The 14,929-nt window shown below is 41.4% G+C and overlaps 1 protein-coding gene across 1 annotated transcript in view; it reads left to right on the forward strand.

The window, feature by feature from the left end:
* The window catches only part of NIBAN1 (niban apoptosis regulator 1), a 65,554-nt gene that overhangs the window by 39,522 nt on the left and 11,103 nt on the right, over positions 1–14,929 (forward strand). Inside the window, exons 6-8 of the mRNA XM_082765552.1 lie at positions 6,557–6,672; positions 13,660–13,764; positions 13,859–14,021. Of these exons, the coding sequence (XP_082621678.1) occupies positions 6,557–6,672; positions 13,660–13,764; positions 13,859–14,021 (384 nt within the window). The remainder of the gene's footprint in view (positions 1–6,556; positions 6,673–13,659; positions 13,765–13,858; positions 14,022–14,929) is intronic.

Here is a 14,929-nt window from a genome sequence, read left to right on the forward strand (position 1 = left end):
GTCCCAGAAAAATGCTACATAACAGGATCAGGAAGAAACAGCTACAAATAGATGTTTTGGCACTACCTTCATCTAAGCCAGGCTTTGACCAAATAGATGAGGAAGCAAGAATATGTTACTGTAAGGTCATATAAAATTAAACACAATTTCTACTAATTCTCATATCCCCAAAATTATAGTAAGTGCCAAATACTCTCCCAGTCAGCGAAAATCCACCAAGCTCAACTTCGCTGCCATCTTTACGACCTTCCAGTGTGCATCCTCCTGCCTTGACTTCCCCACTCCTTAGCTGAGGTCAGTCTGTCACTTTGAAGATTTGAGGTGGTATTCATGGGTCCTGTGGTGTTATGAGAGGGAAATAAGAATAACAGGTTGTTAGCACTTCCCATATGTGAGGAAGAGACATCTGACCAAAGCTGCAGTTACTGAGGGTAGTAGGGAGGAGCCAGGCAAGGCAACCATCCTACCTGTGGGCCTACATGTGATCATCATGTATAAATACTGCCATTGCTAGATGCCAGATTGCTCCTATTATCAAACAGAGTTACCTGCAGGTAGAATTCAGGAACCATATGGAAAGTAATGCTCTCTGAATACAGATTCTCACATTAAACTGTACACAGCTCTCCAGCTCGGGAACATACACATCGATGTCATCGATGCTGCAGGAAGCAGAGGAAGCCAGGGTGAATTTCTTCTGAGTTTTGGTAGTCAGATGATGGGCATTATGTCAGAATCAGCTTTTCTTTAATTAAAACCTTTGCTCTGTGCGCTGAAGCTTCTGGATTCTGTTTTAGCATTGGTTCATCTATGTCTTGTTTGGACCTCAGCTTTTTGCAAAATGCCAGCTGTAAAGCTTAGATTACTCTCAGTGGTTTAGTGAGATTTGGTGAAGCACTTTGTCCACAGTCAATATCCCCCTGCATTATTATTAACAATAAAAGTAATAAATTTACTGTAAGAGAAACCTGTAAGGGAGAAGGGCATTTGCAGGATTGCAATATGGGCACTGCATTTGTTTTGAAGGATGACATACTCAGTTTTTACACATCGTAAAATATCCTGACTGCAGCTCCTTGGCTGTCTGAACAGCTTCATGCTGTAATGCTGCTGCTACGTCCAAAAATGAGTGAGTCCCAGTTTGCAGGATTAGTCAGGATGCAGAAGGGAACTGTGAACTCTCGTTGTCCCAGCAGAGCAAACCACCCCATAAATTGTGGGAGGTGGAAAATTCTTGCTGTCTGGTTATAACATCTGACTGCAGTCCCACCAGGAGCTGCAGAAACGTTGCCTGAGCTTCCCAAACACAGCCTTTTCCATGCAGTTGTATGAGAGGTACAGAAATGAGCTGTGCTGCTGCTTATCGGAAGACTTTATTTGTTGACTTCATGTTTGTTAAGTGAGTAGATGATATGCCCTGTGTCTTCAGACACTTATTCCCATTCTGATTGTTGCATGACCATTTTAGTCTACTTTTTCATGCTGCAGTAATGAGTTTTAATAGTTTTACTAGTAACTGTTACTTTGCAAATAAAACTGGGTATTGAAACACTTTTTAACAGCTAGCCTGGCAAGTTAGGATATGTAATGTTAAAGAGGCACCTCCCCTCATCCATAACTAAGAAAATGAGCATCTGAGTGATTAATCATCAGCGAGAGACCTGATGCAGCAGCCTGTAATACATACAGGTAACAAATTTGAAAGGAATGGTCGAACACAGATTTCCTATTGTCCAGATTTGCTGAAAATCCACAACTTTATCTAGAGGCAGTGAGATCTAAGGTACTCATCTCTGATAACAAGGTCTATTTCTAGAAGTTTTTACACACAGTGTTTTGACCGGTGGTACAAGACCTATGGCTGTCGATGAGACTGAATCCACCAGGGCAATTAATTCTCACTGCTGTCTTTAGACACATGAGAAGTGTTTGTAAGCCACAAAAATTGTTCTGGTAGCCCATCCTCTGTCCCAAAGGGCTTGTAAATGATGTGCCAGCAAGATGTGTATCTTCAAACAGAGGCGCAGTTGGCCTGTCATGGGAGAGCACATAGTAACTTGAGACTGAAGATTTCCTCTGTTACTTGACCATACAACCAGACATCTGCCAAATGATGAACAGGACCTGAAGTGTATAGCCTGGAGATCCTCACTAAGAGACAGCAAATCCAACAGTGGCAGAAGCATCAGATGCAGCTAAAATTGGGCATGGGGCCTTCTAAGTTAAGGGTTCGGCACCAAGAATTCATCAGTGCCCACTGCACTCTTTAGTGGGTGTTGAGGAGCCCGGTCTTTTGTGCATTGTTTTGATGAATTAAACTTTGAGATTTTTTTTGGTGGGGGGAGAAGGTTTTAATCTACTTACACACTGCAGGGAAGTTCATGTCTACAAGACTCCTTAGACACCTTTCTGCAGTACTGAACAAACTCAGCTGTGTCTTCGTGAGACATGCAAATGTGGGGAGATTTATGAAGCCAGTGTGTTTCCAGTTGTCCTTCCATCTTTTCAATAGGAACTTTACAGCAGTTACTCTATGAATGAACTGCCTGTATTCTATGTTTATAAAAGGAATGTATTGTTAGTGGTATCTTATCTGTGTATGTTATTTAAATTAAGCTCCACACTTGGGTATTAAAAGACAGTCTCTATGTGGCTTTTCTTGTTTTAAAATCAAATAGACCAAGGAGAATTTTGTTTTGCTCTCCACAAATGTGCAGATGTTATATCCATTAGCAGCTGGAGAAGCTGTTTGGGTAACTTTCCAAGTGCAGACGAGCCTGGATTAAGCACGTAGCATGAGTCTGGTACCCGTAAAGCCTCTCCAGCCTTGTGCTGGCGGACATGCAGTAAACTTTATGGCTTGCATTGTTGTTGTGGAAGATTTGCTTGCTAACTGCTTCTTGTCCAATGACAATTAAATGTTTTTGCCCCTGGCTTTTCCTTTCATAATGAGATGTAACAGGAAGGTGGAGCAAGAAGGCTATACATGTGCACTTGAGAAATGAGACTAAGTATTCAGTCTTGCCCAGGCTACCCAAAAGAAAAGTACATTTTTCCAGTTTGAGGGAGGCAGCAGCTGGCCTGAGCAGAGGAGAATAAGGTACATCACACATGTGGAGCAGATGTTTCCAGCTTTTTCTGGTTTTGAAAGCTGTATAGATGGCACAAGGAAGAAAGTGGATTGTGATAGTCCTGTACTGCTCCATGGAAAGAATAGTGATGTGTGTTACCGTATGCCTTTACCTGTGAAACACATAATGCGGCACTGTATCTCAGATTAGCTTCTAAGGAGCCTGGAACCAATGGAAATAAAACACTACACCACCAGATGACTCCCATGCGTTTTGTGAGAGTCGGACATGGATGATCCACAACGGCCTCTGCACCCAGCTCCCCTGGCATGCTCCTCTTTCTGCAAGCAGCAGGGGCAGACCCATTACTGGCAATAGGTGCCAGCCAGATCACTTGAAGGGGAAGCCTCACAGTGAAGCACTCATCATCCTTTCTGCTGATGAACAATTGTTCCTGATACCACAAGGGTTTACCACCTGCCCTGTTCACAGCTGCAGTTTCTGCTTCCATCTCCCACGCGCCTTCCTCTCTCTTGCACGTAAGCAAGGCTACCCCAACAGCTTCTTCATTGTTTTCCTTACTTTGCTGTTGTATAATGGAGCTGGCTGCCAATCCGTCTTCAGTCCTCTAGCCTTGTCATAAACTGCTAGATCTGATTTACAGAAGCCCTGGTTCTTCCCTGCTGAAATCCCCAAGAATGTGCTCTGCAGCTCCTTTCAGCTTGGGTACAATTCCCTTTTCTCAAGCCATATCCCATGAATGCGCCTCTGTCTTGTCTCCATTGCCAACAGCTTCTGCATGGGCCAATGCTGGATGGATGTAGTTGTTCAGTGTCTTATCTCTGATGCAATCCTTTCCTCCTATAGAAAGTGAGAAAAAAATGCTTAAAGCAATTACAGTAAGCCTTGAAGGATAAAGCTGCCTTTCTACTTCGAGCTGTTTTTATAGTAAGACTACCATAATTGTGATGTTCTCCTGTGTTTACTGGTATAGGAAAGAATTTATGATTTGGGATTTTATGCAATTTACAGTTTGATATTGTTCCCAAGAACTATTCAAATGAATTGCTCTTGTTCTTTTAGCATCTTCCTTCCACTTTTCTATGGGTCAGGGACAGTCATAATAGAGAAAATACTCCCTTGAGTACACAGTTCAAAACTTGATGATCTTAGAGGGGAGACTTGTCAGCCCTGGCAAATCGTCACCTCAGCAGGTCCAAGATCCAGCCCTTTGGATGGTCTGTTGTCCCTTTTGGTTAGGAGGGAGCACAGCTGCGAAGAAGGAAAACATGTGAGTCATGATGGGAGGACTGCAGGAGTTGCAATCTCCCCAGCCAGGCCTGGCTCTCTTCTGGTCAGAATATCCAGAGTTTAGTTCTGGGAGGACAAAAGTTTTTAGATGCAATACAGTTCTTCAGGTGGAGTGCTCTTCTTTCATCAAAGCTGCTGTCAGAGGACATTCTTCTCGTGGCAGTGAACAGGCTGATTCTACAACTTCTAAACTGGTATTTTAACATCCTGGTTTGTGATTTGCTTTTAAAAATGCTACAAATCATGGAGATAGCAGTGAGTAAATGGTTGGGATTTTACGTGCCTGCTGTTCTTGATTGATCAGCGTGTGGGGATGAAGAAATTGATCTCTCGGGACCTCCAAATACCTGCTAAACAGGAATGGTATCTACGAAGTGGCAGCATGAGAATGTTCACTGTGTCTCAGTTTGTGTAGCATACCTTCCCGTAGCAGTGACTGCTTTCAGGGAAAACTCTGAAAGAGCAAATTCTGACACTGATCTTAAACCTCATTGCCCACCATGCAGATGTAGCTGATACAATGCTGTTTTCAAGTAATGAAGCATTGGTAAAATAGTTGTACGTTTCTCCTGCTTTCCTTTTTGTGTAAAATGCATGGAGGAGACATTTGGGGAATTACTGTAGAGATAATCTTCTGTGTTCCCCATAATGTATAAGCCCTGTATTGCTCTTGGTGTGCATACAAGCCTTCTATAAAGCTTTTGTCATTAGAAGGTTTCACAAACAAGTCAAAGATATGTCTTGCTTGACAGGCAAGGCTTGAGAATTTATTCTCTGACTTCACATAACAATTGCTTATACATATCAGTATCTTGAAAAGCAATATACTTACCTTTGAATTAACATTCCCCTTCCCTTCTAACATGCACACAATAGGACTTGAGCTGATCAAGGCTGTAAGTAGTTAACCTTGAAGAGGTGACAATAAACTGCTATCAGTTTGTTTTTCCCTTAAGATAATAATCCTTACAGTAGTCCTGAAGCTCTGACTCAGCAAAGGCAGTGCTCAAATTCCTGAAGTATTTCAGCTGTGGTTTCTCAGCCTGAAATTCTTACTCAGGTTTGCCAAATGGCCTCATGGCTCTAAGGAGCTTTTCCACATTTTGAGACAGAGGGACTGTTTCTCCCCAGATTATGGCAAACTAGTTCTAATGTGTGACTGCTATTGCAGCCTTCATTAGATGTGGTTTAATGTGCTGTAATGTGAAGGAGACTATTGACTGCAACTATCTCAAATGTCTTGCGGATTGGAAAGAAGAAATTGCCTGAGATATAATTACTGCTGCATGGCTGGTTATCCGGTATTTATAAGAGCAAACTAGTTTAGCCACTTGTTTTCATTTTTTTCCATGCTGTAGTCCCATTTGTACAGCATAGTGCCCCCAGGCTATCTTCATTTCATGTTCTTGGGACAAGCTGCCATCTAGCAGTAGTAGCTGTGGATGGTAACTTGACCTGTGGTTAAACATGCCTGAAATATCGGGGAAAAGCAACGCAGTTTTGTCAGAAATGTTGTTCTTAATTGGTAAGAGCACAGAGCTTACTTTGTCCTGGTCTGTGTTTTTGTATGCCCATGAAAAAATCATGCTGATCATCGATTCCATAATAAAACAATGAAATAGAAGATTTCTGGGAAGCAGTAAGTCAGGGTTTAGCAATTTCTCAAGGGCATGCAGCATGCTGTAATGTGCTGCTTCTCAGATGATTATCACTACCTTAAATTCATAAAATTTTATTTTAAATGTAAGAAGCGGAAACTCCCAACTTTAGGACCTGCTGTCAAAGTCTGCCCATGTACCATCATACGTAGCTTATAGGTATAAAAGTAAGGGATGAGCTTTCATGTGTTAATGACTGCCTTTTCAAAATCTCCCGCATACGAAGCTTGCTGTAAAACTGTTATCTTTTACTGTGTGGTCTATGTTATTACCTGCTGATACTGGTTTTACTTATCAGCTTAAATGGGCTGGCTTATGATAGTTTATATGTGGCAAAATTAAGCTTCTGAATCTTAATGAAACCCCAAAGGTCTTCAAACACTCAGGCTTAGTAAATGATTGGAAAATATTTCTGCTGGATGCACATGGAATAAGAAAATGGATTTAAAAAGGATGTTTATTTTAAAGGTTATTTATGGGTAAATCCTTTGTACTACCTTTTTTCTTTCCCTTCAGATTTCCTCAAGCAGACCACGTATGAAGTTGAGGCATTCTTGGAAGCCGTTCAGTTCTTCCGGCAGGAGAAAGGCCACTATGGGACGTGGGAAATGATAACTGGCAATGAAAAAGAGGTAAAAGAATATCATCCTAATTTGGGGACGCTTTGGCTATAGCAACTCTGAGGGTAGTGAAGGTTGTAAAGACTCTTGGGGAAAAAAATTACATTCCAAAAAAATTCTAGTAGGTAGAAGTTCCCAAAATTTCAAGACACTTCTTATTGATATGTAAGAAACATTTATATTTTAATAAACTGTTCCATATTTTTTTAAACTAAAAAGTGAAAGAAAGTGTGCAGTGAACTAAAGTTGTGGTGCTCATGCTGGAATATTGGGATGGCCACATTTCCACAAAAGGTTCTACCTTCATCTACTTTATTTATATGAGCTGTATTTACCACATTGTCAGTGGGTGAATAAATGCTGTCTCTAAAACAAGGTACTTTCTACCCTTTCTGTATTTTCTGTATTTTCTATACTTTCTGTATCTTACTCCCACATTTGGTATGTTTATAGTTCTGGTAAATCAGCGAGACCAAAAGTGCTATACTCCAAACTCAGAACACACGGTTTGCGTGCAGCAAACACTTGCTGTCTGCTGCATTGGACTGTGCTCTGCTTTTCTGCCTTCTGAGATCTGTAGATAAGAAACGTATTTTCTTCTGTTGCTATTACCTTTGATACTAAACACAGCAGTTTCCAGTAACTTGTGGTCCAATGCCTCCAGATACCATTGCAGGAGATGAGGCTTTATGGAGAACAGAAAGGCACCAATGCACGTGTTATGAAGAATTTCATCATTTTGTTTTTCCCTGTTCTTTGAGAGTGAAGCTTTTAGATCTGAGCAGACAAACTGATAGACCTACTTCTCGTGCTAGCCTTCTGAAATGGAGTATTGGGTAGCAACAATTACACTGGGAACACCAAAAATTTGTGTGTTTCAGTACTTCAGAAATGAGATGTGAAGCTTAGGGTCGAGATCCATACTGAGTGAGTGATCCATACCTGAGCGAGCAGCTTTGAAGCACTGATGGCAGATGAAGTAACTCTGCCAGTCCTTCTGGCATCACTCCAGGTGTATTTTAGTGCAATTAAGACATTATTTGTGCCCTGACTTATACATATGTTTTTTTTCCAAAGCACTGAGCGCTCAGTAATAAATATTACTTTAGTACCAGCTGCTGGGTGTTTTCCTTGATGAAGCCTGGCATCCCTTTGGGAAAATGGAGAAAAGTCTGATAGTGTTCATGATAAAAAACAAAATGGGTTTTGTTTTGAGAAACCAGATTATTTATTTAGGAAAAGTATACTTTGGAAATGCTGAAAAATGTGGAAACTGGAAAAGAATTTATAAGCAGTGTCTTTCCTGGTGCTGTCATGTCAGGGACTGAAGTTTTCTGCTAACATCTGATAATAAATACCACAAAATAAAGAGTTCCATCATTCCAGTGGAGGGACTGAGGGTTTTTCTCTTTTTCCCTCCTCCAAAAAGTTACGGAGCTATTATAGAGCTAGTTTCATTTTGTGTTTTATTTTGTCTGCTTCTTGCCAACTCCTTATTCATAACCCATACACCTCAAGAGAACTGTAATCAGAAGACATCCAGAGTAGTTACACCACTATCTTCTTAACAGTAATTCATTCTTTACTTAGAGCATGTTGTCATGCCCATTTCGATCCAGTATAATAATTGTTTTAGGCAAATATCCAAGCTAAGTGAATGGTTTGGAACAAGCAGGCTACAATTTGTTGCTTTAAAGATTTCTGCAGAATGCCAATAAATATATCTACTGACATTCATTTATAAAGGTAGACTCTCCACAGTATTTTCTGAAGCAGTCATTTCATTAGCTCATGCAATTCTGCCTTGGTACTGCAACATGAAGGTAGCAAAGCAAGGATGCAGTAACTCAGCTGAAGACCTATTACGTTTTTGGGGGGTTGTAAGCATTTCTTTCCCTTGTTTTGGTTCTTTTTCATTTTTAATATTTTATTACTAACAAAGGATATATTGAATTACAGGTGCTGTTTCTGTAGGTAAGTGCTGAAAGAGAGGGTTAAAACTGGGGATTTTTTGACAACACTTGTTACAAGCCACAGAACAGCCACACAGTGAGAGCACTACAACACTGTTACTTTATTCTAGCATAACTCCATTGATCAATACTACATCAATGTAGAATAACTTATTGGTGAATCAAATAAAGATGGATAAGGCATTAAAAAAACTAAAACCCCTATGGTGTACCTTTCAGTAGAGCAATATAAACCCAGTCCAGCACTTCCTAAAAATGTTGCTGTAGAGCTCAGATTCTTCAGAATGTGTTTGATCAGTTGTCACATTTATTATTCTGTCCGTGGTGCTCCAGTTTGGGTTATTCAGGAGATTATGTCTTTTAAGTGACTCAGTAGTTTAGGATCTGAATTAGTCCATTGTTTTTGATAGGTATATTTGAGTCAGGGTAGCTGAATCCAAATGATGCTGTAGCATAATCTATAAGTACTTGAGTACAATAGGATATTGCATACTGTAGATATAGGTGTATTAATAAGTAGGCCATTGTGTTAAATTTCTGTAGGGATTGCTTTATGCTAATGAAATACTTTGTGTTATGCTATGTGGCATCCAGTCAGAGCCCCTTCTTATTACTCTTGCTGTCTACATTTCTTCCATTTCCCTATCGTGTTCTTGGTGCATCATTGAACTCTTTATAGCAGTAAAGGAGGAGCATGTCACCACAAAGGGAGTTGTTCTTGCATCCAGAGAGCCCTTTGGTATAACAGCTGGAGGAAGCAGTGTTGCTCACTGACTGCAGTATCAACTACGTCTAAAACCTGCTCGAGCAGATGTAATATGTGAGGTTGCATGTCAAGAAACACTGGCACTCTACTCTCTCACTTTTTCTGCTTTTTTTTGGTAGGGTTACTATGTCTCTCTTTGATTTACAAGATTTCCACTGCACTTCAAAGCATTCAGCGTGCTGTGAACAACCTTATATGTGCTGTACTGTCAGGACAAATGAAAAACCTTGATTAAAGGTTTATGTGCCATTCTGTATAGCATGTGCACAATAGTACTGCCTCTGTCATCATAAATGAGCAGGTGTGCCTCTGTAACTAAGAAACGGTACAAATATACCTGGGCAACATCTATGAACAGGAAATAAATGTGTCCAGAAAAAACAAGATGCCCCTCCTCTGAATCATGAGTACAAGTAATGACTGAAACAAACATGGGACTGAAGTCTTGAGGTCAAAATTAAGACACCTTACTTAGAGAAATTCAAGAATCCAGCATATCCCCAGCACCACTAGATGCCCCAAAAGGAAATGCATTCAGAGACCCGAGATCACAAAGAAATAGAAATGGGGCAGATCCCCAAATGAACTTCCTCCCTCTGCAACCCCAGTGGATTGCCTTGTTGGCCAACAAGAGGAAAACGCAGAAGGAAGAGAGGTCTCACAGCTTTCTCAGGCCACGGATAAAGTGTCATGTCCCCCCCTCCCACTCCTGTCCCCCCACCCCAAAAAAAAAATAAATAAGAGGGGGGGGAGGACACACTAGACAAGTACAAAAGACTTGTGTTTGTTGTAACTCTGTGTATGTATTGCTAGTTTGGGGTGTCAAGCAGTATGAGCAAGAAATAAGTTGTAGCTCAGACCTAGGCAGAAGAGGTGCAAAGCCTGATGGAAGTGAGTGATTCTGGACAAAGCTTGGTGAGAGAAAGAAATTCTGAAATGGGTGTGGTGAATGAAGCCAGGAAGCTGTCTCGCACTGTTTGATTATATCTGCATCAAAGGCGGCAGACTTTGAAGTTTCTTCTGTACAAAGTTAGGTGAGGCTATCCAGAGAGCTATAGGACCAGAGAATAATTTAGTTAAAAGGGGATCTCTGGAGGTTATCCAGCCAGTCCCACACTCAAAGCAGAGCCAACTTAGGGGCCTTGTGCAGTTGAGTTCTGAAGATGCCCAAGGCAGGAGATGGCACAGCTTGTTCCTATAACCACCCTTATGGGAAAATCTTTTTTTAATAACCAATAGGTTGGAAATTAGGAGACATTACATTTAGGTTGGACATTAGGAGACCTTTCTCCTCAAAAAGAGTCATCAGGCATTGGGACGGGTTGCCCAGGGAGGTGGTGCAGTCACCGTCCCTGGGGGTATTCAAGGAAAGTTTGGACATGGTGCCTAGGGATGTGGTTTAGTGGGTGACATTGGTAGTAGGGTGATGGTGGACCAGATGATGTTGAAGGTCTTTTCCAACCTCAATGATTCTATGATTCTAATTAAATTTTCTCTTGTTTCTGCTTGTGGCTGTCATCTTCATCCTTTCCCTGTGCACCTCCCAGCAGAGTCTGGGTCTGTCTGCACGGTGTCTCCCAATATGTGCTGTGGACAGCAGTAAGGCCTCCCCTGAGCCTTCTATTCTTAAGGCAGAGCAACTCCACCTCTACCCATGTCATGCGCTCCATCCACTGACTGTCTTGGTGGTCTCCGCTGGACTCATTCCTGTGTGTCACATCTTGTAATGGGAGCCCAACACTGGACACTGCTCCAGATGTGGTGTGACAAGTACTGAACAAAGGGTAATGTTCTCCTCCATTGACCTGCTGTTGCCCTTTGCTGCAAGAACACCATGCAGACAGATGCTGAATTTGCTGTCTGCAAGGATGCTCAAATCCTTTTCTGCAAAGCTGCTTTCCAGCCAGTTGTTGCCAGCCTGTACTGGTGCCTGGGATTGTTCCATCTCAAATGTTGGACTGTGCATTTGCTTTTCCTGAACTTTATGAGTTTTTTGGCCCACCTCTTTCTTCAGCCTGTCTAGGTCTCTGAATAGCAGCCTTGCCCGCCAGCGTATTGACCGCTCCCCCAAATTGTGAGCATCTGTATTCCCAGTCTGATGTCTTTTATTTCTGATTGGAACCAGCTGCAAGCCTGAGTTGCCACTTAGTAGCTGGGTTCAGAAAGGGTGATGCATCTCTTCTACAGCTGAACCCTGCTGCAAACTGAGAAAGTTACTGAAAGGGAAAAGTACTCAGTGTTGATTTAGAAAAATACAGCAATGAAAAACAGACAATATACTTAAATAATAAAAAGTGGGGCAACGATAACTTTTCCTTAGTTTTTCTACATGCCAGCACAAATACTTGAATGGAGATTTTAATGTATGTAAATTCTACAATGTGAAAATTTTACTGTATTTGTACCAGTTTTACTGACAGAAGTAATTATTTGAAAAGTTTTTCACGAACTCCATCAGCTATTCATTTTATCCCTTTTTCCTCTGGATAGCCTTGGAGCTAATGAATCTCTTGTATTATGCTACACTTCTTGAAAAAAAAAAATCAGAGTAGATTTATTTGATCTACAGATTACCCCAATTTCTGTATTCCCTTTCCAGGGGATACCAGGTTTTACTGGGACCTCCCATCCTTGTGTGAATTGTGAAATTGGTGTTCACAAGAAATACTCCTAAAGATCCACATCAGTATCATTCTATCTTGCTTTTTTTTGGGTCAAGAGTCATAGAATCATAGAATGGATTGGAAGGGTTGGAAATGTGTTGGAAGGGACCCTAAAGATCAATTTGTTCCAACCCTCCCATGCCACCCACTGCATCAGGTTGCCCAGGGCCTCATCCAACCTGGTCTAGAACACCTCCAGGGATAGGGCATCTACAGCCTCTCTGGTCAACCTGTTCCAGTGCCTCACCTCCCTCTGAGTGAAAAATTTCCTCCTAACCTCTAATTTAAATCTGCCCTCTTTTAGTTTAAAGCCATTATCCCTTGTCCTATTGTCATCTGCCCAAGCAAAAAGTTGCTCCCCATCTTTTTTATGAGCCTTCTTTAAGTATTGAAAAGATGCAGTGAGGTCTCCCCAGAATCTTCTCCAGGCCAAACATCCCCAGCTCTCTCAGCCTTTCTTCCTAAGAGAGGTGCTCCAGCTTCTGAGCATCCTTGTGGCCTCCTCTGTACCCACTCTAACAGCCCCACATCCTTCTGGTGCTGGGGGCCCCAGACCTGGATGCAGAACTCCAGTTCTGCACAAGGGCACAAGGGCAGAGCAGAGGGGCACAGTCACCTCCCTCGGCCTGCTGGTCACACCTCTGTTGGTGCAGCCCAGGATGCAGTTGCCCTTCTGGGCTGCAGGCACGCACTGCTGGCTTGTGATCCGCATTTGATGTCAAAGGCCTTGCAGAAGTCCAGGTAGATTACATTCGTCATTTTTCCCTTGTCAACTGATGCGGTCACTCTATCAGAGAAGGCCACCAGACTGGTCAGGCATAATTTGCTCTTGGTGAAGCCATGCTGACTGCCTTGGACCACCTCCTTCATGTGCCCTGACATTGCTTCCAGGAGAATCTGTTCCATGATCTTTCCAAGCACAGAGGGGAGTCTCACCAATCTGTAGTTCTGTAAGTCTTCCTTTCTACCCTTCTTAAAAACAGGAAAAAGTCACTGTTTTGCCCCAGCACTTGCTTAGAAGTTCAGGGAACAGCTGCAGAACTTACTTGCACCAGCTGGGAATTGAATGCAGGTAACAAGAATGGGAATTTTGCATGATACCACTACACCACTGTTGCTGCAAGGTATTTTCCTATTAGAAGTGTCCTTTGGGTGATGAATCTTCAGAACAACTTCTCCTCAATGATGCTTCTGGGAAGGGCATCGGTGTCTCAGAACAAGGTCAGCCTTGAGAAGCAACAGTCATTATAACAGTTTTTCAAATGTTTTTGATACAGCTGACGTAAATCATTTTAGCTCCATTGTTTTTCACATGGCAATCTTTCTAACAGCATACAGTAAATTTTGATAGACATCTTTGTTTGTCATCTTGGTTCATGTTGTTAGTTGATGGTCTTTCAAAACCTGTCAGAGAAAGATTCTTCAGATGGAATTCATACCTGATATTTTAAAAACAGTCCTCTTGGCAACCTGGGACAGCTAAGCTGTTGTGTGTTTGGGGTTGCCTATATTTACATGTCATTCTGTGATGCAAGTGCTCAGTTTTTAGATGGCAAACAATGTATGAACAGGTCATTTTAATCTCATAACCATATAGATCTTGAGCAACCTTGTGATGGAGGAACTCCTTCCTAACCTTCAGACGATGATCCTGCCTAAAATGAAAGGAAAGAGGAATGACAGGAAGCGGGCCTGGTTTGGTGTAAGTATGAATATTTCCAGAGTAGTTGCTTCTCATACTAATTGTCTGAATGTGCTGATCCTAGTCTTTGCTTATTAATTTAATTTGAATTTAGTTTGTAGAAGAAACATATGGCTTAGTCCAGCAGCAGGTTTCAGAAGGACTGAGTACCTTGAAAGAAGAGTGCAGAGAGTTTGCAAAATCTCTCGAAGGAACCATTCGCTCAGACATGGATCAGATTCTGAACTCCAAGAACTTTTTAGCTGGAAAAATCAAAGGTTAGTAGGAAAACAAATGTGTTTTGGAGCAATCCTTAATGTTTCCCATTGTGCTGCTCAAATTACCAGATGTCTTTGTTTTGAAATCCTTATGTGTTTTGAAACTCCATCCAGAGATGCTCATTTTCAGAAAACAAATGCTTTGAGCCCCTGCTACCCTTGATGGGAACTGACACCTGGGGCAGCTGCATCTGTGAAAATACAAAGTCTTCTCAAGTTGGAGCTAGAGCTGGCAGGTTATGAGTATCCTGATTAGAGTTGCGTATTCTGCTTTAATTTTTGCTTGGACAGCTTTGTGAAATGAAGGTAGAGATTACATGAGCATAATTTAAAGTGTGGTGGTTTTGACCTTATGTCAAGAAATGCTCCACACAAATAGGTTCTGGTTAAGTGACAAGTTCATAGGATACCAAAGCATGATTAAAACAAAGAGCTTTTTAAATGATGTCAAACTAATATGAAAAAATATATATTTGCCATCAATGTAAAAATTAGTGTTAAAAGTAGGCAAACATCAATTGATGTTGCTTAAGTTAACAAATAAATAAATAGCTGATCACTTAGGAGCTGTTTTGATAAATCTCAGAATGTTACATTGATATTCTCAGATAAAAGCCTAGGATGCTTTCAGTGAACTGTGGAGTACCAAGGTCAGATAAAACCATGTCCAAGCTTTGTGCAAACTCCCCAGTATTTACCAATACTTACAGCTTCCCTTTCCTCTCCTCTCACAGTGCTCCCGTGCTTCTAGTTTGCTTAGGTGGGGCATAGGAAAAGATGTTTCATTGCCACTCGAAAAACTAAACTCTCCTTTCATCACCCATGTCATCTCTGAGAAGGTGTGACTCAAGAAAAAAATACGGGGACATTTAATCCATTGCAAAGTATATCAGTTCAGATTACATTTT

The sequence above is a fragment of the Aythya marila genome, assembly GCF_965140915.1.
Source record: "Aythya marila genome assembly, chromosome: 8".
Taxonomy (NCBI): Eukaryota; Metazoa; Chordata; class Aves; order Anseriformes; family Anatidae; genus Aythya; species Aythya marila.